This window comes from Nuphar pumila, chromosome 12 (assembly GCF_984573655.1).
Source record: "Nuphar pumila chromosome 12, dmNupPumi1.hap1.1, whole genome shotgun sequence".
Classification (NCBI taxonomy): Eukaryota; Viridiplantae; Streptophyta; class Magnoliopsida; order Nymphaeales; family Nymphaeaceae; genus Nuphar; species Nuphar pumila.
Window position 1 is genome coordinate 3,046,156 of NC_143260.1, and position 24,465 is coordinate 3,070,620.

The following is a 24,465-nucleotide window of genomic DNA, read 5'->3' on the forward strand; positions in this document are numbered from 1 at the left end:
CTCATCTAGATAAGTTTTTCCAACTTATCTCTCTTGTGCGAGATGGGGGCCATTATAACACAATAAATTTATATAGTAATGATAGTGTGCGCTCCAAGTACCTACTCCCACTTAACAGAAACTTTAGATTTTCAAATTTCTTGAACTTTTGTTGTTGATCAGGCCCTATAGATATGATTTATAAGCATTATTTAGTAGAAAACAAGTTTTGGATCATGTGATTATACATACATGTATGTTTTTTAAGATCTTTAAAAATCAACAGCTCACAATGCATTACATTTTCATGACTTAAAAAAACTTATTTTTTATGTTTAAAAAGCATGATCCAAAGCATGACTTCTATCAAACAAATTATGTTGAGTACATCCACAAGGTTTGATTGAAAAGATACAACCTAGAACCATGATTTCTAGTATGTGGGAGTAGGTACTCCGGGAGCACTGTAACATTACTCATATTTAGAATCTATAAAAGACATTTGACCCAATAAAACTTCAATGTAAATTCTATAAAGTTTGTAAAGACAACTATTTTGACGCACCAATTTTCCTCTTCATAAGAAGTAATGGGAGTTCTAGTAAAAAAATCCTATTAAATTATACCGATCTAAGTTTGGAATTTATTTTCTTGTCCCCTAAAAATTAAATCCAACAACTAGTTGTTTGAGCAGGTTTGGGTCCATACTCAAATGAATCAGATACCCAAGCCATTGGCAGCTGAAGCCTACACCAAGCTCGCCAACTCGACCCAGAACATAATCACAAGTCTCGTTCTAGGAAAATGATCGAAAAAGAGCAACGGGGACTCCGCTTGTTTGGTAGGAGCTGTTAGTGCGTGTCACCATGTGTTGGGAGGTTGCAAGTTCAAAACCCAATGGTATGTTGTGTAACTGGTAGGGGTCGGACTAACCCCCCAGCTTGCCTTAAGAAAAATAAATAAATTATCGAAAAAGAAAAATCTCATGAAAAGACTAGTTCTTTTTCAAGAAAGTTTCAACAAAAATATTAGAACCGATATCTAACAAGCACCAAACAACTTAATCGGAACTCTTGAGATCCTTGTTCTCTTGGATCCAACTAGACATAATAACTAAATTGGTGTGAGATTTTCAATTTTGAACATCATAAAAACCTAAGTCACAGAGATACGGGTACCACCCGAGACATGACTCAGGTTTAACACCCATGTTGAAAAATTTGTTCAAAAATAAGATATGGCGACACCGATTTTTATGAATATATTTTAAACTTGGGCTCATTATGAGCTCAATCTCGTCTTGGCTCGCCACAATAATGAGCCAAGGTGAACATCTCAAGTTCGGTTCGTTCAGCTCATTTACCAGCCCTAATATGCATCTCTAATCCTTGAGTTTAAGATCTCCGTCAATCAAATGCACCCCAAAATATGCCTACATTACCAAAGAAGCAAAATCCCGAGCAAAAAGAAAAAAACGATACAACGACAGCCATAGATCTTAATGGTTTTACTAAAGGTTAATTGCATATTGCAGAACATCCAGACAAAATTATAATTCTTGTGATAGACAATGAGACCTTGACTATCAATTCTGACTCCTTTTAGAAACCTCCAGCAAGGTGCTGCCAAACAAGAGAATTTACCTCGATTCTTTTCATTTCCACTTCTCCCGGATTCCCAACAATCCCCAAATACCAGCTCTCTTAATGAATTACCCAAAGAACATAAACCACAAAGGCCCGTGAAAAGCATGAAGCAACTCAACCAATTCTCAAAGAAACGTTTCCCTATGCCCCCTCTCCGATCTTCTACTATCACAAGTACCCAACAGAAGAAAAAAACTCAACCTTCCAAAATTGACGCCTTCACTGAAAGCAGATGAACCAATTTCCACAAAAACAAATGCCACTTCATATGCAGCAAAATCTTTCTTCCCAAACTGAGAATTCAAAACCCAGGCAATACTGAGCCACTCACATGGCATTTTTCCTATTCCTGAAGCTCTCTTTCATGATAGCAAACTTCTTCTTACATTGATTCACTGTCTTACCAGGAACAGCTGCTGCAACCCGCTCCCACCGCTGGTTTGTTTCTTTGGAGAACGTCTTCAGAGCCTGAATGAGTGCCCCTTCCTGCGTAGCGGACCACACATCTTGCTCGTTAGCGATGCCATTAGTAACAACTTCGACTTCTGGACTCCCGGAATTCTTGTCACTGCTTGATGATATGTTTGAAGCTAATACATGTGGTGAAGCATTTTCAGTCCTAACAACAGGCACAGGTTCAGGCTCATCTCTAGTTGTTAGGGGTGATGTGATGGTCTGGGAGGGCCTCCTCTTCTCCATAAATGAATCAAAAGCCTTTGCAGAGTCCGGCTTCTGGAGTAGGACGGTCTTTGTCGCCTTCAGAATCTCTTCCACAGATCTCCCGGTACCCATGTACCCGGAAATAACTTCCCACCTCCGTGACGTTCCTTTCGGATATTTCTGCATCCCTTTTCTCAGCAGCTCAATCTCATCTTTCCTCCAAGGATTCTCCTTCTTCTCATGGTCGCTTAAAAGCTTATCACGTTTAACTGGTGCATTAGCCCCATTATGGCTAACTGGATCAGCTCCAACTGAGTCATTCTCCTGTAATTTGCTCCCCACGCATGTCTTGTCTCTTTCCAACGCATCTTTGAGCAGTTTTGCTTGATCAATGCTAACTTTTTGCTCAAATTCGTTGCAGAGATGCCTCAACTGTTCTATCTCAAGCGACATGCACAAGCTCTCAATGTCATTCTCTGTCAGTCCAAGCAGATTTTGGGATAAAAATGGTGCAGCAAGCGTTCGTAAGCGGGTCCTCTCTTTCCGCAATAGTTTTTTATCTTTTTCCTTTTGCTTTTTCTGATTCAATGCAGCTTCCGCTGCTCTTCTTTCATCCTCTTCTTTCCTGCATTTTTCCTCCTCCGCAAGTCTTGCTGCCTCCTCCTCCTGAAACTTTCTAGCCAGAAGCTTGGCTTCCTTTTTCCTTTGCTTTTCTGCTTTCTGCTCTTCCTTCATCCTAAGAATTCTTGGGTCCCTTTTATAAGCATTCTCCACGAGCTCCCTTATGCGCGCATATTCTTCCTTTCTAGCCTTCTCAGTGAGTTTTGCATTCTGCCTCTCCATCCATCTTTTATGGTCACGTGACTCGGCTTCCTCCAAATCAAATTCATCTGCGTGTGGAAACTCCCTCCAACTCTTAAAGCTATACCAGAAGTCATAAAAGCTATCAACCTCATTTAGAGGTGTGCCATCTTCACCTAGAGATGGAACTGGTTGATTCACAGACCACCGTCCGTTCCTCATGAAAACTGGACTGAATACTTTGAAGAAGTCCGATGGGGCACAGTCGGAGGGAATTTCGTCATCAAATTCATCTGTGGAATCATAGATGCGCCTCTTGACTGGATCAATCAAAACTTCATACGCTTCCTGAATGGCCTTGAAATGGTTCTCGATCTCATCTTTTTTTACTTGCTTTGCTGCATCAGTTTCCTCAGCAAGAAGAACAGCAGCCTGTTTGTCCGGGTGATACTTCAATGCAGTCTCACGGTAACTCTTACGTATCTGCTCCTCAGTAGCCAGATATCGAAGATGACTCAAACCCAAGAGAGCATAATGATCTTGCTGCTTACCCTCAGCACCACCTTTCTTCTTGCCTTTACCACCATAAAATTCTGAAGGTATAGAGCCCTGACCTTTTTTATCTAGCAAACTTGGCTCAAAAGCATCTGCTTCATCTTCTTCACAGAAACCAAGCATTTTAAGGGCAGCAGAATGAAAAGAATGACCTGCTGGTTCAAAATTTGCAGCCTTCACAGGCAGACAATTTGAAGAAACATAGATAGGCTGCCCATCAACAAGATCCGCAGAATAGCAAATTGCAAGGAAATTTCTGCCATGATCGTCCATTATACCCATGGTAAAACCTCAAATTTACCCAACAGAATAAAAATCTATAGTTAAATCCAATTTCCTGAAGTTCTCAATGTCCAAGTCCTGCTATGAATCCGCTTCAAAGTGACTCTAAGATATATAGTAATTTTAGAACTGAACCAAACACAAAACAGATGTCAACAATGATGAAAGCCTAACTCTTTCAGAAAGAGCAGATGGAGAAGCTCAACCAACAGAGATAAAAGCATCCAAGATGGTGGCCACGATCTGCAAAACGTCCAGGCAGATACAAGTTTAGATCTTCCCGACACAGTAACGCAAACCGTCCACACTTGGTAATAAACTGCATCACATTTTATATCCAGAGATACAGAGATAAGAAAAACTTTACAGTATTTAACTCGACATAAATTTCTAATCGGGTAACCATCAAAACCAGGATTACTATACAGAACCCAGAATTGGGCCAAAGTTTTCATTGACAACTTACTGAACACAAGCAGCAAATCAGGAGAAATCTGAGAACATCAATACTGAATGACCTATAATTCACATATTCCACTAAACGAATCTGAAAACTAAAATGGAATGAATAGATGGGCAGATCCATTCACAGCCTATTGGAATACAACAAGCAAAAGAACAATGACATCCTGGAAACCTAAAACCCTACATCCTAGACAATAACTTCAAACAATTAAACCAGATTTCAGTCGACAACCCACCAAAAATTCTCAGCCTCATACTTAAGGACACCACAATAACGAACATATCTAAAACAAAAAAAAAAAAAGCTAGAACCCACAACTTATCTATCATTCCACTTGATCCAAAAGCATTAAACACATCCACTCACGAAAACCTAAACCCAGCGTCCAATCTAAAATCCTAAATCTCATTTTGTGTATGGGCATTCTACAGAAATCAACATCCCCAAAAACCTATAAACCTAAAACGCAATATAATTATTACCTAACTGGATTCTCCGTTGCATCTCAAATCATCAACCTCTGTTGCCCATAAGCACGCCGGAAACCCATGAAACTCTATATCCAGTAGTCTCCAACTAAATGAACACCAATTAAACCAGCAACTCAAAACGACTTGCAGGTCCTTCCATTTCCCACCACGTGCAACCAACCAACCAGAAAGAGATCAACAAACCCAAAACCCTAAATCCCTAAATCTGATAGTTCGCTCAAAGCATCAGACAACAGTTACATTGTCGATTCATTTTTTCAATGAAATCAACGACCCCAAAAAGGTCGCCGCGTCCGAAACCTTAAAACCCCAAACACAGTACAAGTGACACACAAATCATCCAACTCCCAGAGTAATCAACCTCAGAATCACAGATCCCATCAAAACCCAAAATCCCAAAACCCCTAATCCCCATCCACCCACAAACATAAGCCAAGAGTTCCACTGGAACGCACCGATTTCCGGCCATGAGTGCTACCATAAAAGCAAAAGACACTCACCCACAAAAACCCTACAACCCCATTAACAGAATATCCAACCGATATCATCTATACACGAGAGCTAAAAAAGAAAATGACAAACTGCAACAACGAAAACTGAAGAACAAAAAATTAAATGCAGCAGACATCTTTAGAACCACAACACACTCGCGAGATCGGATGGAAAACATACACAAATTGCATAACCCCACAAAGAAATAGCTATGGGAGCAATAACAATACCAAACGAGTAGTAAATTACCAATCACACCGCAGAGAGAGAGATCACGCTAACTAGACGGGCAATGACGGATGATGGCAGAGAGAGAGAGAGAGGTTTGAGGGGTTCTCTCTCCTTATTAGTGATTTTTTTCTGCGTCGCACTCTTCATTTTCTTTCGTGGAGTTAGGCCGTAAACGGATCGGACCCAGGTGCGTCCGTAAATGTCCCTAAATCGGGTCGACATTGGGATCCCAATATAGCGTTACATGTTTGGATCCGGACCAGGCTGTGTAAAATCTTGCATGGCCACAAGGCAAATCATATCCAGTCTTCGTTTCTCCCGTTTTATGCTGCCAATAAACCAAAGGGATCCAGACTTCCAGTAAGTAAAAATGAGTTATTTAATAAAAAATACTCAGTTTTCCTGATATTTCGGATTCGTACCAAAAAATCATGTAAAAAGCATACCTCATTTTATGTTTGTTATACAAATGCATTACCCACCATAAATGTCTCACTTTTAACTGTGGTTGCCGGTTAACAAATCATTTGAGATATACCCAATTCTACCCTTATTTCTTTTCTTTTTACTCTCTCTCAACGGGTTGAATGTCCAACTCATCGAGCTACATTCCAACCCTACCCATATGAAAATCATCTTTAAACCTGGCCTGTTTATTACTTGGGTCAGATCTGGGTCGAACCAAATAGCACTTAGTCTGCATTTTGATGCCCATACATGGAATTGAGTGAAGTCAAATACTCAACACACACCCGGCCCTTTGACAGATCAAATCCAATCCATTTATAGTTTTTTACATACAGAATGGCTTTTCTTAGTCTTCTTTTACCTGGATCAGTAGAACCATCTATATGTTGGATCTGGATGCAAATCATACTTGCTAGATGTCATTTGGACCAAACTCAAATGTGGATACATCAGACATATTTTGGATTGTTTCCGTTTGAATCTCTGTCTACCAAGTGGACATGGAGTAATTGTGGGTCATGTAAGATGGGGTGTATTAGAATATGAAGGTGAGAAATATGAAAAGGAAGCAAGATAGGTGGAAGATATAAGACATAGACTGTTAATTTAAAGGGTAAAATGAACCTTGTAATAATAAATATGCTGGTGAAATTAAGGTTTTGATAAAAAAAAAGAAAAAGAGAGGAGCCGCTACACTAAAAACTAACTGCGGCTAGTATTTTGGTTAACCAAGAAAAAAAATGAGGTATGATTTTTTATTTATAGCATTTTTCAGTATGAATCTGAAATATAAAAAATAATTGGTACGAATATGTAAATAACCCAATAAAAATTCATTGATGAGTGGTCAGTGTATGGCAAGTACGACCGAGGTTCATTGTTTGATTCTCGCAATTCCCAACTGTTATACAATGTAAAGTTTTTTCCAGGGTTACAGAAAGCGCCATACCATATGGGAAAGCGCATTTAAGTGGCATTTTCCAAAAAAAAATGAAAAGCGTACCTTTCCCATTCATTTAGGGAAAACTCGCTTCTCCTTCGCTTCTCGTATTTTTTTTTTCTTTTTTCTCTTTTTTACTTTCCACTCCCATTCGATTCACTTCCTAGATGAATATTGGTTCGCTTTTAAGTCGTCCCGCGCTTCCAGCTTTCTAAAATTTTAAAAGTGCCTCGCTTCCTTCCTGCTTTCAATTCTCCGACTGACAACTGTTTTTTTTTTACAGGACCCGGCCCAGGCTCAACTCAAGTTTGGCTCGACTAAACACAAGTCCAAGCCCGATTCCATTCTAAACGAGTAGAGCCTTTGTTCGAATTGTTCAGCTCGTTTACCAGCCCTAAACGTTGTATATCTATCTAATCTGACTCAATAGGCAAGAATATTATAACTAGGCTTGGCAATGGGTCGGGCGCCCCAATAAGCCAACCCAACCCAGCAACCTTGAGATGGGTCTGGATCAGGCCATAGATCCAGACCTGTTAAGTACAGATCCAAAACACAACTCATTTGATTCCTGTCATTGTGCTGTTAGTCAAATTTATTTAACAAAACTCTCTTTCTCTCTCTGTGTGCATGTGTGGTTTTTAGTGCTCATGTCAACAGTTGGGAATATATTCATGGAGTGATTGAATGCATTGAAACATTGGGAAGTGCCTAGAAAGCAAAATCTAGAAACATTCGTCACCCCACTTTGACCAATCATCAATGCCAAAGCACCTCTTCAAAATACGAGATTTATGTCAGACAACACAACTACAGACCAAAAGAAGCAGAACATATAAAAAACTATGTAAGAACTCAACCAAGATAACTAAGATCAAGCAAGACACAATTCGCAACTATACGAGACTTTAAAATTTATTGCAACCTTTCTCATAATTAACTTCGATACAAATTTACACTACCTATCGCCAATAAAAACAGGTGAATTTATGATCTCCAATTACAGGAGACTGTACATAACCAATCTGAAGAAACAAGCCCAAAAGAAAAAATACTTTAATTTCAGATGGTAACCATCTTCAGTTTCAGGAAAAGGATGAGGTTGCAATTGATCTAGATGACTCTGGCCGGCCATTGATCTGTTGTATTTCCTTTCCATGACTTTCCCCATGTAGGGACCTATTCAACCTTCTCAACCATATTTCGTAGTCCACTGGATACGGCGTGCCGCACAGGCTGTCAATGTAATCAGCAAATGCTTTCAACACAGTGGAGATCTCACCGAGTTTTTGCTGGATCAAGCGTCTAGACCAAGATGACTCTCTCCACCGAAGCGCTGTTTCAACAGAGCCTAACTCTGGAACGACCCCTCCACACAAAAAGAAGAGCAGGTAGACCAGACTCTCCGTATCAGAAGATGGACACAGCTTCCCTTCCTGAAGGGCATATGTCGAAGAAAACAGAAGGTTTGTGGCTGTCCTGTCTCTATCTTCTAAGACAGAGCGACCCCATCCAATTAGAACATAATGATGCCTTGCTCCAGATGCCACGCTAATTATGTTCTCTGGGCAGATGTCACCATGCCGGATTCCAGAAGAGCTAGTGGCATACACAGCAGATAAGCAGTCATGGCACAACCTGAGCACCTCCTCAGGGGTGAACTCACCCCTCTTCATCATGATGGAGACTAATTCACCAGCTGGGTACATGGCAAGAATAGCGGTTCCACACCATGGATGGTTGCAACGATCACTGGAGCTCTGCTTCTGGCACTGACCAGGATGAACAATTCTTCCAGATGCAACCAGCTGTGGCAGGTACTTATTTGAAAGTCCCTTCTGCTTCATCACAGTGAGTATCTTAGTCTGTCTTTGGACCTGATACCACAAGTTCATTTCCTCCCATGAAGGTCCTAAGCGAGATGGATGCGAACCAACATAAAGTAACAGCAACTTCCCTGGTTCATCAAGAGAGATCGAACTGTAGATTGGAACCTCATCACTTCGTAACACCTCATTGATCTGAAAACCCTTCTTCCAATTAGAATCCTCCAGCCACAGAACTGACCCTACCTCAAGCCTCAAAACCACCTCAGGTTCTGCTTCAACCACTTCATCCCTGACTTCAACAGTTTCTGATGAATAGCTCTGCTGCAGGAGATGTGCTGAAGTTGAGCTACTACCGTTCATGCGTAACTCGACTAACTGCCTCTCATTTCTTCGCTTTTGAAGACGAGAAACATGAATTGCAGCCAAATCTGCAACTGATTTCTTGGGCATCCCTGTAGTTAGCATAATGGTGTCGTAAGTAGCAAGGAGTACCTGCAATGGTCCAACATCCCCCCAGTTGGCATTACCAAGCTTGTTCCAGATTCGATCAACAGGAGAAACCATGATCTGGGAATGATTCATTATCCAATCAGCAGCACATTCATAAACATTGTTTACATCAACTTCTAATTTGCTTACATCTCCTTCCAGTTTAACCACTCCCCCATACTGGGAATCCACAATCAGAACGTAAACAAAGTTAGAACCATAAAAAAGATTATATCTGTTTAAGTTTCTTGACAACAGTACACGAAGAGCAAAGAACAATGCTTCACCAAGGACAGAAGGAAAAGGTTGACAGTCACTCTCTGATGATAGGCTTACTACATCAGGCCTCAGTAGTGCCACTTCAAGAATTTCTTCCCATTTACCATAAGAATGGCGACCACTGTTGACAAATAGAGCAGTGGCACAAAGCTCTCTACCTTTCCCATTTGCAATTACCTTCTCAGCAGGATAAAATCTGGAACTTGAACTATGCAGACTTCCCACCAGAAATGGCATAGGTCCGTCTTGATCCCAGAAGGTCTCCCATAATCCCCTGGCTCCCGCGTAGAGGAAATCTTCAAGTGCAAGATATGCCTTTGCTTCTACAGCATCTGAATCTGAAGGTGAAGCATGAACAGCATTTGGCATCCGAATGAGTTGCTGAAAAGAAACACCTTCCAATGCATAATCAAACTTCTGGAGCTCCTGTAACTCAAAAGGAACAAGTCTTCTATTTCTTGAATTTTCTGAAACTGTTGAAAACCAATCCAAAAGTTTTTCCGTCAGGCATTCAGGTTCAACAAATCTCCTGATAAACTCTTTGAGTCCTGGTGACAATGAATGGGGCTTGTTTCCTGCTGATGCGCCCAAATTATGTGTTCCAGATCCAACAGATGTCCGTTCAGAGGATTCCCCTGTAGAGTTTCAAGTTTTAGTATTATTAACTTGGTTTGGTTGTAAAGTGACACAACACTACGAGTATCTGAAGGTGCAAACGATAGAATCATGTAATATTGCCTAATCTTAGAGATGAAAAATGCAACAGACACACATGCACAGGCACACACAGACACACACTCAAACCCAATACTGTTAATAGTTAATAACCCCAACCTCATCTGTAATCAATCGTACAGGTCTTAGAAGCTGAACATGTTGACCTCCTAATGTTTTGAAGTAAAATTGGCATTCCAAGGAGAGAGTTTCAGAAAAACAGGTAGTTGAAGAGGGACAAGACTTATGTGCACCCATGGGCCTGAACCAGCTAAGCAATAAAACTAAGAGACAAAGCCTAAAACATAATATGAATGAATCAATATGTAACAATTAGCAAATAATGCATAGCATCAAGAACAAGAAAAAGCATAATTGTAATGTTTAAAAACATTTTAAAGATAGAAAAGTATTAAATCAAGTAAATAATCCACACCATATAACATTGTTAGTAAAGCATCAATAGTCAAATACTAACTTCAACAGTATAATAGAAATTTAACAAGTGCACTGCATTAACAAAAAAAATCTAAATGTAACACTATTAATTATTTTCATTAATCACACTACGTACAAAAAATGAAATAAGTGGTTGTTTTTACCATAACTATTTCCTTCCTTCCCATCTTTCTCTTTTATGCCAGTCATGCATATTCTTGGTAATAATCTAAGAATGCATATTCTTGGTAATAAGCTAAGAATTGGTCTTTTTTCCCTATAATGATTTCCTTCCTTCCCATATTTCTCCATTATGCCCAGTCCTACATAATCTTGATAGATTTTTTTGTTTCCTTGGTTTATAAAGAGTGAATAGGGCTTTAATACAGTCTGATTTACCCAATAGTCTCATTAAAAAGAAACAAAAATTATCTGATACATTTTGGACAGACTACCAAAAGTAGCTGATATCACACAGTATGGTACCATAACTTATCATATGGTTCGATACGGTACAACCGTACAAGACACCCCTTTTCTGACACAAAGGGTGTACCGTATCATATGGGCCAATGATACACAATCTATTGTGCTGTTTAGTATGACAGGAAAAAATATCTACAACATTGGTCAAGTGTGGCAAGATTTTTATCAGTGCAATTCTCTAATTTAAGTCTCCTAATCCCAATCTGCGCCTATCTTGACACGCTTTTGCATATATTTCCTATTCAATCTTCATAGTATACAATGTTGTCCATCTACACACATATATTCCCAACACCCAGCCACAGAAAGAGTAAATGATAAGAACCACAAATTCAAGTTTGACATTCGTATACACACAATTAATCTAATGTTGATCCCATTAGTTTAAAGCAATACTCATCTGACTAATTTAATGGCTTACAGCACTAATAGGGCCACACACAACCTTAATGAACAAACTCCAACTACAGCTCATTCAACTTTCACTCCATTTTCCATATTAGTAAGTGAAGCAAATTCATACGGATTTACAATAGTTCAGAATAAGAAACTCCTTCATGCCAAAAAACACTCTTTGACACCCAAATATCCACAAAATTTTGCATACTTTCAGATACCAGCTCTGATTGAAATATGGAGGATTATCTAGTTGGAAGACGGAAGCATAACCGCAATGAGAAACTCTTAAATTAGTAAAGATGACATTGTTAACTTCACACTTAAGGACTAACCTTCGATTCTATGTCACAAATATCACCAATATTTTTAACATATTGTGACAAAAATCATGATAATTTCCAAAGGCTAATACAATACTGAAAGGAAAACAAACAAACAAAATTCAAATTATCATCTATTTTGAAATTAACACATTTTTATCGCAATTTAACATGACAAGACTATTTTATAATATTTTTATATGTATGTTGTTTACATTTTTATATATTATATCTTATATGTCAATGTTTTCTCCAGGAAAACCAGACATTTCAAATTACCACCAGATTTTACGGAGAACAGGACCTGTGTCATTGGCTGGATTGACCTAAACTCTCTCTCTCTCTCTCTCTCTCTCTCTCTCTCTCTCTCTCTCTCTCTCCAACCGGAATTTTAGTGACCAAGTATAAAAATCAATCCTGCTATGCCAAATAAAGCAAAGATAAACTTAATAAAAAGCCAAATTTAATGCTTAAGCAATAAATAGATCACAAATTTTCACCCGATGTCATCGTTGTTGAGGTCTGCAACCCCAATTTACTTCATCCAGAACTCAGCTAGATCTACAAAAGGAAAGAGAAAAGAGAAAAATTTAGACCGTATACCAACATTCCAACATAAAAATAACTCCAAACTCCCAAAAATTCACGAGTTAATTAGTCTGAAAAAAACACAATTAACAATATTTTCCGTTACGTTAAAAAACCATCTCACAAACACCTCCGCTATTTCTGAAAACACCGCATGATCATCGCACCGAACTTTCACAGAACGGATTCAAGGTATTTCAGAGGCGGGTTTTAAAAGAAACCGGTAACCTCGTGACGTTATCGTAAAAATAACGCGATCTTTTTTTTTTTCGAAACCCTTTTTGGCGTTTTGCAGCATTTAATGTATTTTTTGCAGAAATATTAATAGCGTTTTTTTCATTTCATATTTCTCAAACTTACATTTTGTTGTAACGAGGTTTACATTTTCCTCGAGGAGAAGAGCCATTTGAAAAAAAAAAATCGTTAATCTAATCTTGAAACGGTAACACAACAAAAAGGCTAGGGTTTCTTAAAGACAATTTTGGAAAAACACGGAAAAAAACGCACTAAACTCGATCAAAACGCAAAAGCTACCTGAATCCATCCTGAAAAATAAGATTCCGGCGTCACACAGAGCACAAGAACAACGATTACCAAAGAATTAGGGTTTCCAAAAGAACCGCGAGAAAGGAAGAAAACGGGAGAAGTTCTCACCGTGAAGAATTTGATCAACTACAGAGAGAGAGAGAGAGAGAGCTTACGCTAGAGCAAATGTGAACGAAGGAAGTGGAAAAGAACCCCGATGGAAGAGAGAGAGGGATGAGGGTTTCACTCTCGCTCACTCTCTTTTCTCTCTCAGACTCTCTCTCTCCTTATTTTAAATTTGGGGATATTTCAGAATGGCACTTATTTTTTACTATAATTCAAAAAAGTACAGTTAATGTTCGAAATTTGTAAGACCATGGGCTCAGGGAGTTGGACTAATGTAAAACCCTAGGCTCCTTTGCCTACGATAAAGTAGGCGGTACACCTAACCGGCTACAAGAGCTCCCCTTATCTGGTAGTATCTACTTGTGAATTTCACCAAGAAGTTGACCGGACGTCACAAGTTCAAAACCTGCAGGTAGCGTCTCTTGACCCGAGATTGAAGCTGGATGTACTCTCAGGTGTGTATGGCAGACTTCAAGGGTTTTATTACCAACTGGACGCCAGCCAATGTACAGTCGGTGATGGGGGTTGCCTTTTAGACTATCCAAAGAAGAGAAAAAAAACGCGCATACACAACTAGCTTTAGTTTCACGACACCCGTGAGTTTTGAACTTGAGACTTTCCATTTAACTTGGCGCCATTCACGAGTTGCCACCACCAAATAAAGGAGTCCTTATCACCAACTTAGTTTCTTTATATATAGCAAGAATAGACTATTTAAAATTTACTAGTGTGGCCACTTGTGATGTTATCTATCAAACAAAGGAGTGTATATATAGCAATAATAGACTATTTAAAGTTTACTGTAGTTACTACTGTCATGTCTTCTTCAGTTAATACAAGATATTACCTTTTACCCCCTCTAACAACTCAGAATATACTATGCTTGAGCGGCTCATAAATCAAACAGCCATTGATTTAATATTTTCCTTTGATTTTTTATTTATTTATCCATAAAATGTATTTTGTTTCTATGCCACTAAAAAAATGGTTCAATTTACAATAAAGAGAGCTGATATTTTGGACGAGAATATAGAAAAAAGTGATGAATAAAGTTTTTTAAAAGTTGCATTTAAGATTTGCCAAGTATATAATGTCAACAATGTCCATAAGCTTTTTGACTAAAGGGATGGCAGTGGACCCGAGGAAAACTGGGCCGGGTCTACCTCACCTCGTTTGGACCGAGGATGAAGGACATGAAACGGAGATGGAGGCAGGGATGGAGATTAAAATCAAAACCAGTGCGGGGATGAAGGCAGGGATAGACTTACGCTTTTCCTCGCCTGACCCCGTCCCCGTCCCGTCCTGATCTTTTTTTAGAGATGACAGTAGACCCAGGGAAAACGGGACCCGGCCTCGCCCCGTTTGAGGAGAGGATGACATGAAACGAGAATGGAGGCGAGAATAAAGGTTAAAATCAAGACCCGGGGATGGAGGACAGGATTTTGAGATCCAGTCGACTGCCATCTCTAACTCAACATGAGAGGTTGTGGTACTTATTTAATTTTTTTAAAATATAGACGTTTTGTTGAATATGATGAAATTCTAAGGTGTCAATTTAAAAAGAAATTTTTAAATAATGAATTCTCGGATTATTCTTTCTTTTTCCTGTGGCGGCGACAAGGGCGTGTTTGTTTAAGAATAATATAAATATGATCCGTAGTTACCATACAGATTTCAGGTCTGAGTTCCCTCGTTGAATATAATTGAGATCCGGATTCGAACTCAGATCTAGTGCATGAAAAGGGATGTAAACAGTTTGGATTCAGGACGGTCCGACTAATTCGATATTGGCTAACTGGAATCAGATTCGGGTTTAGACTCGGATGGTGAAAAACTCATAACAGATTTGGTCTTTTACATGTAACCGGATTTAAATATCCATCAAATCCAGATATCTGTAGGATTCGGTAACAAAAAAATCACAACCATATTCGCATCCGATTATAATCGGATATAATTTTGGCTGACCACATCCGAATAAATAGAGCCAGATTCGTTCGGATATCGGATAAAATCCGATTCATTGACATCCCTATGCATGCATTTCGAATCCGGCTTCGATCCGAATCCGTTTGCGTATCAGGAATTTTAAAGAAAAATGATGTCCAGTCATTCAAATTCCTTATAAAAAGTGGGACTTTCATAAATTTCATGGTCCCTTTTGGTTCTGGTTCGGTTCAGAACGCAACAGAGAGAGAGAGTGAGGGAGGGAGGGTTTAGTGTTTTCTTTCCTTTCTTTCTTCTCTCTGGGTTGGGGTTCTCCGAGCGATCGTCGTTTCAAATCCCTCTTCTCTACCAACACTAATTTTTGCTTGTTTCGATTCATCTCGAAGCCGGGAGTTCAGCAATCATGGGTTCCGGTACGGCTTTCTTCCCGTCGGCTATCGCTTGGTTGTAAACTTTTAGGGTTTCATCTGAAGGATTTTCATGGTTTACTATCATTATATATCGGCTCTGTAGTCCGTCATAAGCCCCAGTGTTCTAGGGTTTTGAATTTACGCCTACGAAGTAATCTGGCTCGAGGGGATGTAGTTTTTTCCGTTTTTGTTTCTTTTTTAGTTTTTGGGGATTTTTTTGCTTCTCTCTGCTTGGTGCTTTCTTTGATTAGCGAAAAACTTTTAGTTATTGCAGCATGGTCTCCTTTCCTTTTTTCTTTTCTTTAAATTTTAGTGATGTTGGTTTTCTCTATTCTGAAATTTTAGACGAGTCGAATTAATGGTTGAACGTCTGGTGATTATATGTCATCTGATGAATTGTTTTTGTTTTTTCTCCAATTCCCTCATGTTTTCGTGCTTCGGTTTTTGACCTTTTTTCAATTTTTTGTAATGCTGTCATTATCTTTGCTTCAATTTTATCACTCCTTTGATGTTTCTGTTCGATTCGTTTTCATTGGTGTACTTTGCTTGTTTGATCTTGAATTCAATGGCTTGTCTATGCTTTCGGGCTGAGCGATTGAGAGTTGAAACTATTTCTATACCTTTTTCAGATGCGGATATGGAGGATTACGGATTTGAATATTCGGAGGAAGAGCTTGAGGAGCAGGACGTCGATATTGAGAATCAGTATTACAATTCTAAAGGTAAATTCCATGTATAGGATGTTATTTCAAATTAAATTGTGAATTTGTTTACTCAAGAATTGCTATGTTATATGAGGTGAATGCAGACATTTATTTATTATTTTCTTAGATTGTGGTGGCATATGTCGGAAGCATTTATCAACTCGTTTAAATGATGTTAGGAGAAAATAAGCATTTGTTATATTCGTCTTGTATGTATTCGGTTAGTGGGGGATTGCGATGAGGATTTAACTTGTTACCCAGGGTTGAATTTGAGGAGCAGGTTTCGATATTGAGTGCAGGCATTGTACTTTTAAAGGTGCATTGTGCAAATTGAATGAGTGTTTAGAAGGTTCAATAAGTTTTGAAATTGACAATTGGCATCATACTTCTAGGGGTTCATTCAGTTTACCCTTCTAAGGGTCATTCTGTAGATTGCAAATGTGGATCTTGTTGATCAAGGAAGCACTATCCTTGTGCTATATGAAGATAATTTTGTATTTTTGTTTTACTTTTTTTTTGTTATATGGGTGTATTGGCAAATTTGTTTTTCAAATTACTGTGTAGATGAAAACTTGAACATCTAACAGCATCAATACAATGTATGTATGCTTCCCAACCCTGCACCCAATGTTTTTGTGGTAGGTTACGTGTGATCAGTGACTTAATAGTAGGTGATGCTGAAGTGTATAAGAGAACCACATATGGAACTATCTTGAATACAACAACAACAACAATAAGATGCGAGAGAATCGTTTACGGTGGTTTGGACATATTCGGCGAAGGCCTAATGATGCTCTAGTTAGAAGGTTGGAGAAATGGGAAAATATATTAGTTAAAAGAGGTCGGGGTAGGCCTAGGAAGACTTGGATGGAGATGATAGGAAAGGATATGAATGCTTTGAACCTCACCGAGGACATGGCATTGGATAGAAATGATTGGAGGAAAAGGATTCATGTGGAAGACCCAAAATGAATTTCTTTTTTGGTTCATATTGCTGACCCCAATTGTTTTGGGATGAAGGCGTAGTTGTTGTTGTTGTTGTAACTATCTTGAATGTGGAGGGAAAATACATATGGCAGAACGCCAATGGGCTGAAGCTGCAACAGATTTTTTTGAAGCTTTCAGAAATTATGATGAAGCTGGAAATGACCGGCACATTCAGTGTCTAAAGTATGGCTTTATCTCTTTCTTACGACAAAAGTATCAACCATCTGGCAGTGTTTGAGGTTACCTCTTCTGTTTTGCACTTCTTCTAATTTGGGTTCCTCCAATGGTGCTGCTGGTCAATATTAGATATTTGGTCCTTGCAAACATGCTAATGGAGTCTGAAGTGAACCCATTTGATGGACAAGAAGCAAAACCGTAAGAACTTCCAGGTGTTTTTCTGTTCGAGCATGCATGAGTGTGCTTTCTCTACTGGCTGACTGGTTTATTGACTTTATTTTCTTGCATATACAAAAATGACCCAGAAATCTTAGCAATGACAAATCTGATAGCAGCATATCAAGGTAATGAGATTTTTGAGTTCGAAAAGATTCTCAAGGTTGAGAATTTCTTGTTTGTTTGAAGCTGAACACCTCAGAAGTTCCAAAAAAAAATTCTTACATCTGTGCTTCATTGATGAAACACTTTCAGAGCAATCGGAGAACCATAATGGATGATCCTTTTATCAGGAACTATATTGAAGATCTTTTGAAAAACATCAGAACCCAAGTCTTGCTTAAGCTTATCAAACCATATACACGGATCCGGATTCCTTTCATATCTAAGGTAATCTCATTATCTTGCTTTGTGTGTGTGTGTGTGTGTGTGTGTGTGTGTGTGTGTGTGTGTGTGTGTGTGTGAGAGAGAGAGAGAGAGAGAGAGAGAGAGAGAGAGAGAGAGAGAGAGAGAGAGAGAGAGAGAGAGAGAGAGAGAGACTTGTGCTGTGCAAATGTCTCCCTGGTTTGCTTAATCAATAAAGAGGAAAAAAGAAAAAGGTTTCGAAAGTAACAGGATTGAGCTACTCTGGTTTGCGTAAGCATTATTGATTGATCAAAGAACAAAAATGTTAGGTCCATCATGCCCTGTAATGATGCATTCCTAAGCCTGAAATGGCCATAACCATATTATACTTAAATGGTTTTTGCACATCAGGCTGGTTGTGCCAAATAAAGTTGAATCAGGCTTCAGCCACATGTTGCATCCATTTACCGAAGAGACCCAAAATTTGGCCTAATTTTAGCTCATTGAGGGTAAATATTAGCTGAAAACTAGATCTAACGAGGAGTTGGTTTATTCCTAATATAGGGCCTTAACAGGATATACCCAAAGTGGTCTATGCTTGCTCGATTTGCTGAGTTGAATCAGGTCAGACTTGATGCCATATACTGGCCTGTCACAGGGACGTGGTAGTTGGAGCACCTTGTCTAGGGACTATGAGACATGACATGCCACACAAGCATGAACATGGCGACCTATGATGTGTCCAACAGCATCTATATTTTTAATAGTAAACTATTTCTCATATGTTTAACTCTATGTCACAGGGACTCGGCCAACTTTTGGACTTTATATATATATATATATATATATATATATATATATATATATATATATATATATATATATATATATATATATATATATATATATATATATTGCCGCACCCACACCCGCACCCGCACCCATGTGACATAGGTTTAACTTATTAAATGCATTAAATATTTAAAAGAATGTCCCCTCGTGTCCTGCTATTCATATCTCAAGCCCATATCATATCCGTGTCTAATCATATCCACATGGCATAGATGCTGGCCCCGTTTATGGCAATGACATAAACCTGTTAGCACTAAAAATCAGGACTAGAAAATTGGTCTATGTGAATTTAAACTCTGCTATTGAAAGATTATAATTTTTTCGTTTTTCGGTTTTCCATCTAAAGTTTCACTCGTCTTGGACCTGGTCTATGTCATAGGGACTGTAAGGCATGCTATTTATTTGTTAATTAAGATGAAGAGAATACCATTGAGGAGCTAAAATCCATAACTACTATATGATTAAAGGTTTCTCTTCTTGTCTTAATCACAAGTCTGGTTACATTATTAATGTTAGTCATGCCGCCTGTCCTGCAATGATTTGAAATTTTTATCTGGCTTAGTTCAGTGTCTTTGAGTATGTAGATTGTTTTGACTTTATTTTCTACCTGGAATTTCAGCTTTCCTTTTGCCTTTGGTCCACAGCTTTGGGACAAAAGTTGCTAAACAATATTTATTTGCTTTAGGATATAATCTAAAATATCTTGAGTTCAACAAATTTTGATCCTTTGAAAGCCTGTCATTCTTAAACTGATTTGATCTACAGGAGCTGAATGTGCCGGAGAAAGATGTGGAACAACTTCTGGTATCTCTAATTTTAGATAATCGGATCAATGGGTATATTGATCAAGTGAATCGTCTATTGGAGCGCAGCGACCGGTCAGCCCTGAGTGATGAACTACATTTTTCCCTTTTCTGCTCAACATCTGAGAACCACGGTGCTGATTTCATCTATAATTCTGTGTGGCAGGTCAAAGGGCATGAAGAAATATCATGCAATCGACAAGTGGAATGCTCAGTTGAAGTCCTTGAACCAAAGCATCACAAATAGAATAGGTTGACAACAAAAGGAGTGGTTGTCATGTGGGAAGCCCATTTTTGATACAGTGGTGTTTGGCCTGCATGTTTGTTCAGGGATGCTTGTTTAAATTTGTCACCTGCGCCAGGTCAAACTGTGAATAACATGTTGATTGATGTAGACATAATGTTTGGAAGTGTATAATGTAGAGCGGCTTGTAGAAGTCCTTGGTGATGTGCATGGATATTTTTTCATTTGAAAGGATGGGGAGTGTTTGACTGAAATTATCCCAGTTCTATGGTTTTGTTCTTTCCTTCATGATGACGTTTTTGTGATGAATATGATGAAGATCAATGTCTTTATTCATTTGAATACTTGCATTCCTTCCTCGAGGAGAAGTGGGTTTTTATAAGGAATGAAGTATGGTGCTTCTGGAGTCGGATGATCAGAACAGTGCTTTCAATTGAGTTTTATGTAGAGCTGGTTTCTGGTCATCTGCCTCAGATCCAAGGTTCAACTTGGGATTTTTTGTAAGCTCGTGTGTCATTTATTTTCAAACACCAGAGAGCGCGGGCATGTGCGCGGTGGAAAACTCTATTTTTTTCTTTACTGTTTTTGCAAATCTGACCGGCAGTTTGGTTTAATAGAAACTGGCCTTTGGATCATGTTTTTCTGATGTGTATGTAGAATTTTTCAGAGGTTGAGGAAGATGCTGGCAGACTCTGACAAAATGCATAAACTCCCATTCCAACTGCCATTTTCCAAAATGAACTCGAGGGGCTTTTGAGAGGCTTGGATCTTACATCCAAGGACGTGATGTGGCTCGGGGCAGGTTGATGTGAAATAGGAATTCTTTACTCTCTTTGAAAAATAAGTCACAAGGAGCTGGTGACTGTCATTTTTAACATCTACCTATATATTGCTTTTGAAACAATATAATACCACTTTACATATAATGAAGCTGGTGGCAATCATGAACCCATTGCTTATTTACATTTTATTGGTTCACTAAACTTACGTTTCACCTTGTGTTATAATCAAAGCATAACAAGTTTACTTCCCTTCTATGCTCAACAAATAGTCATGCATTAACAAAAACCAATTAGAAATCATAACCAACAAGTATTCATTTGATTCACCTTTCACTCATGATACAAGCCCCACGATTAAACCCATCAATGACAATAAGCAAAACAAATTGAAAAAGGGAAAGAACTATCACATATCTTCACCCACTTGTCTGTTAAACCACTCAAGCACCAAAATCAGAGCTTGGATTTGCAAATCCCCCTTCACATGACTTTAATGACACAAACGACTGGTGTGTGAGCACCAAGTCAGGTAGAGCAAGCCCCATACTCCCACACTTCAACACCACTCCCAAGTCTACTCCGAGCTTGAAAAAAGACAGTCAGGAAACATAGGTACTATTGTTTATTTACAAAGCCCCGACCATATGGACAGTGGAAACTTTAGTAGCCAGTTAAGACCTCTAAAACCCTAAGACCAAAATTTGCTTAAGTTATAACATTAAGTCATGAAAATGGAAAACAAGAAACAGCAGGTAAGATGGGTATTTCAGAGATGGCAATGCTCTAGTTAGACAGGCACATTGATCCCGTTCGACCTACCAGAGATGCAACTATAGCAGGAGTTAGACCATTATTTTAGTGTTATATTTCTGATATTATTTGGTGTTTGAAAATAAAGAAGGTAATTTCAGGATTACAAAACCTATAGCTACCACTTATGCAAAATGAGTTAAGAACATGAAGGGAACAACAAAAAATAAGCAATCAACTCAGTCTTGACTCAAACATTGCAGTCGCTGCAAGTGACCCAGAAGGGCCAGAACCCATTGTTGCATAGGGAAGAGTGTCAGTTGAACCAGGGTATATCTGCAAGTTATTTCCAGTTCAGGTACGCTTCAACAAGTATCCACTTAATTGGGAAATGAAAAAAGGTGATGCAAACATCACCAAATTTTAGTAGTTAAATTACAGTGTGCAAATGTGGTCCTGTGACATCAATGCCACCAAGTACCAAAGCGTCACTAACATAACCTTGATAACCGGTGAAGTTTAAAAAAATAGGCCTATCAATATACATTTAGATTGGATAGAAGCATTGAGAAAATGATTCTCAAACATTATATCATAAATTTACCCGAACAAGTGAGATTTCAGAAGAGTACGGGCAGTGACAACCTCGGATTCTCGATCAGTTGCATAACGCTGCAAATCTAGCTGGGAACTGACCATTTCTAAAAAAATTAAGAAAAAAAAATCAGTAATATATATGCTTTGAAATCAACAAAAATATAATCATGCATGTTATAGCCGAAGTAAAAAGCCTCATATCACCAAATAGTGCAACCAATTAAGACAACCATCTGAGAGAAAACAGATAACTACGCACACAAACACATGGATGGTACCCGTTACTGCCTTAGTATCAGCAACAGTTCCCACTCCACAACAGTACATGTTGGGTGCCATATAAATTATAATGGTTTTTTTCACAGTTCTTGTCACATACAATTGGCCCTTCTGTAGCCCTCGTATCTGCTCCAAGAATAACACCATCCTAGAGATATATGAAACAATAAAGTAGTTAGGTAAGGAAGCGAAAGCTTTAATGCTGATTTGAACAAGATCCCTAACTCCAATCATGGAAAGAGATTCAACAATTAGGGTAGGCAACAAGCTGGCCCATCCAGCAGATTGGATGGGCCAGCAGGCTGTTTGATAGGTGCTGGACTGGTCAAACCTTACAGCCAAAGAACACAGTTCAAGTATGGAACGAAATCCCAACTTTTTCCAATAAAAGGGTCATGGAGAAATGTTTAGACGATGAGGTTGTCCTAGGAAACCAAGTTGGCCAATCAGAGTTGAAATGACTCCAAGCTTGTGGTTAGTTTCCTGTTCTTTAGTTGAAGCATGTTTACTACATGTTGGTCAATCGAATTGTTGTCAAAGAATGTTAGGCAAAGTCAAAATGAGTCTCTTGCGAACTTGGTATAGGATGGATCAAGTTGGTATGTGATGCATTAAGTTTCAATGAGTTGATAACTTGATACAGTAATTCTAGTCGAGACAGATTCAATATTCATGAGCTCTGGTAAGTAAAAGTAAAATAATGCCAGTAGGAACTTACCTTCCAGTGTTTGCTGACTCTCTTGTCAGGGTTGAATGCTGCTGCCAAACGCAGTAGCTCCTTCATTTTAGACATTGTCCTTGTGAACAGTAAAAGATGCAAATCATTGAGCATGTCCAGCAAGATGTTGGTTATTTTAAAATCCCGATATATAACTGATTTTTCGGCTTCATGGAGGAAAGCAAGACCCCAAGGCGATCTTCATTCTGACAGCCCAGGAAGTGGAAGCAAAACCTTGGCCAAATGCCATGCATAAAACAAACATCCATGGGAACTTCAAAAGTAGATAGTGAAAGTCTTAATATTCAAATGGGTGTGCTTTCCAACCCAAAACACTACATGAGAGATGAGTCCAGGAACTTTTCATCATTATTTTCACATGCTTAGGTGAAGTCACACCCACAGATGAATAATGATTTCAACAAAAGTAACAAGCTAAGTGAGAAACTGCAAGAAACATAATGCTGCAGAAGCTCAGAGACCCTATCTTGCTTAAGGCTGCCTTGCAATGTAACTGTATAAGTAATTTGGAATTAGGTGACTTGTCCATTTGTTGCACTGAGGGCAGGAGGTTAGATCAATATGCACTTTCAAGACAAGTGCTGAGCCAGGAACTCTAAGCAAATAATGTTGCCAAAATAAGAACAATGATAAATGACAAAAAGTTCATCCAAACTGCAGAAATAAGCTGACCATCATTTGATAAATTGGTGAATAATCATATTCCAGTGTCAAAAATATAGAAAATGAGAAACATACACGGTTTCAAAGCAGCGATCACATAGGATCCTTTCTTAAAAACATCATTAAGTAAGAGGACAGCTTTTAAATGGTGCTAAAAACAGAAATGAGATCCCAAGCATACTTAGTAGCTTAGCGTGCCTCTTACCAGAAATAATGGATTCCTGCAAATTCATACAACACATGCACTATGAAGAAGTATGAGAAACAATGAATTTCAAACTATTCTCGCAAAAACTATGATGCTTTCCTTCTTTACATAATACTTTTTGTGTCCCATGACTCAATTAGTCTAATGGCACCCCTTTCACCAAATGACAAAAAACAAAGAAAGAATAGCCAAAATGACTCGAAAGCAAGCCAATCTTCTCTTCTTTACATGACCCATCATCTTCATAAAACAATTTGCTCTCTTGTGGTCAAGCAGGAGTTGTCACCTTAGTGCCCCAACAGCTAACCAAACAGGGGACAACACATGATGGGCTAAAATGGCCTACACACGCCATGTCATGTCATATTATAACCTGCAAAGTCCACTCTCTAAGTGATACTGCACTTCACATCTACATATCAGCACAGTCTTGAAGATGTTCAAAATCTTCAAGAATAAGGTACACAAGTTGAGAGGAAATAAGACTGTTGTTGGACAAAGTTGCATTATTCTAACATAAACTGTTGTGCCAGAAAAGCAATAATTAAAGGCAGACAA

The 24,465-nt window shown here is 38.7% G+C and overlaps 3 protein-coding genes across 5 annotated transcripts; 1 reads left to right on the top strand and 2 right to left on the bottom strand.

Annotated features, from left to right (window-relative positions):
* Nucleotides 1-1,475: 1,475 nt before the first annotated feature.
* LOC149819661 (uncharacterized) lies at nucleotides 1,476-4,248 on the bottom strand. The gene has a single exon (XM_089983277.1). The coding sequence runs from the start codon at nucleotides 3,921-3,923 to the stop codon at nucleotides 1,953-1,955; it is 1,971 nt and encodes a 656-aa protein (XP_089839403.1). The 5' UTR covers nucleotides 3,924-4,248; the 3' UTR covers nucleotides 1,476-1,952.
* Nucleotides 4,249-7,905: 3,657 nt separating this feature from the next.
* On the bottom strand, nucleotides 7,906-13,330 carry LOC149819662 (Protein kinase superfamily protein). 2 transcript variants are annotated; one of them, XM_089983279.1, is made up of 4 exons: nucleotides 13,255-13,330; nucleotides 12,466-12,526; nucleotides 9,786-10,243; nucleotides 7,906-9,509 (listed from the first exon to the last, which is right to left on the bottom strand). In XM_089983279.1, exons 2-4 carry the CDS (start codon nucleotides 12,473-12,475, stop codon nucleotides 8,097-8,099), a joined length of 1,881 nt encoding a protein of 626 aa, XP_089839405.1. In that variant the 5' UTR covers nucleotides 12,476-12,526; nucleotides 13,255-13,330; the 3' UTR covers nucleotides 7,906-8,096. The 2 variants fall into 2 exon arrangements, with proteins under 2 accessions (XP_089839405.1, XP_089839404.1); XM_089983278.1 differs by having other exon boundaries at nucleotides 7,906-10,243.
* Nucleotides 13,331-17,676: 4,346 nt separating this feature from the next.
* LOC149819663 (COP9 signalosome complex subunit 2-like) lies at nucleotides 17,677-20,089 on the top strand. Of its 2 annotated transcripts, XM_089983211.1 has the most exons (4): nucleotides 17,677-17,773; nucleotides 17,901-18,035; nucleotides 19,608-19,720; nucleotides 19,812-20,089. In XM_089983211.1, exons 2-4 carry the CDS (start codon nucleotides 17,919-17,921, stop codon nucleotides 19,900-19,902), a joined length of 321 nt encoding a protein of 106 aa, XP_089839337.1. In that variant the 5' UTR covers nucleotides 17,677-17,773; nucleotides 17,901-17,918; the 3' UTR covers nucleotides 19,903-20,089. The 2 variants fall into 2 exon arrangements, with proteins under 2 accessions (XP_089839337.1, XP_089839336.1); XM_089983210.1 differs by having other exon boundaries at nucleotides 17,756-18,035.
* The last annotated feature ends 4,376 nt before the right edge of the window (nucleotides 20,090-24,465 follow it).

Excerpts from the sequence above, each read along its gene's own strand:
- LOC149819661 (XM_089983277.1), bottom strand. The coding sequence starts at position 3,923 with ATGGGTATAATGGACGATCATGGCAGAAATTTCCTTGCAATTTGCTAT.
- LOC149819663 (XM_089983210.1), top strand. The coding sequence starts at position 17,886 with ATGAAACACTTTCAGAGCAATCGGAGAACCATAATGGATGATCCTTTT. Across the intron at positions 18,036-19,607 it reads GGATTCCTTTCATATCTAAG|GAGCTGAATGTGCCGGAGAA; the intron begins GTAATCTCATTA and ends TTTGATCTACAG. Across the intron at positions 19,721-19,811 it reads CTATTGGAGCGCAGCGACCG|GTCAAAGGGCATGAAGAAAT; the intron begins GTCAGCCCTGAG and ends TCTGTGTGGCAG.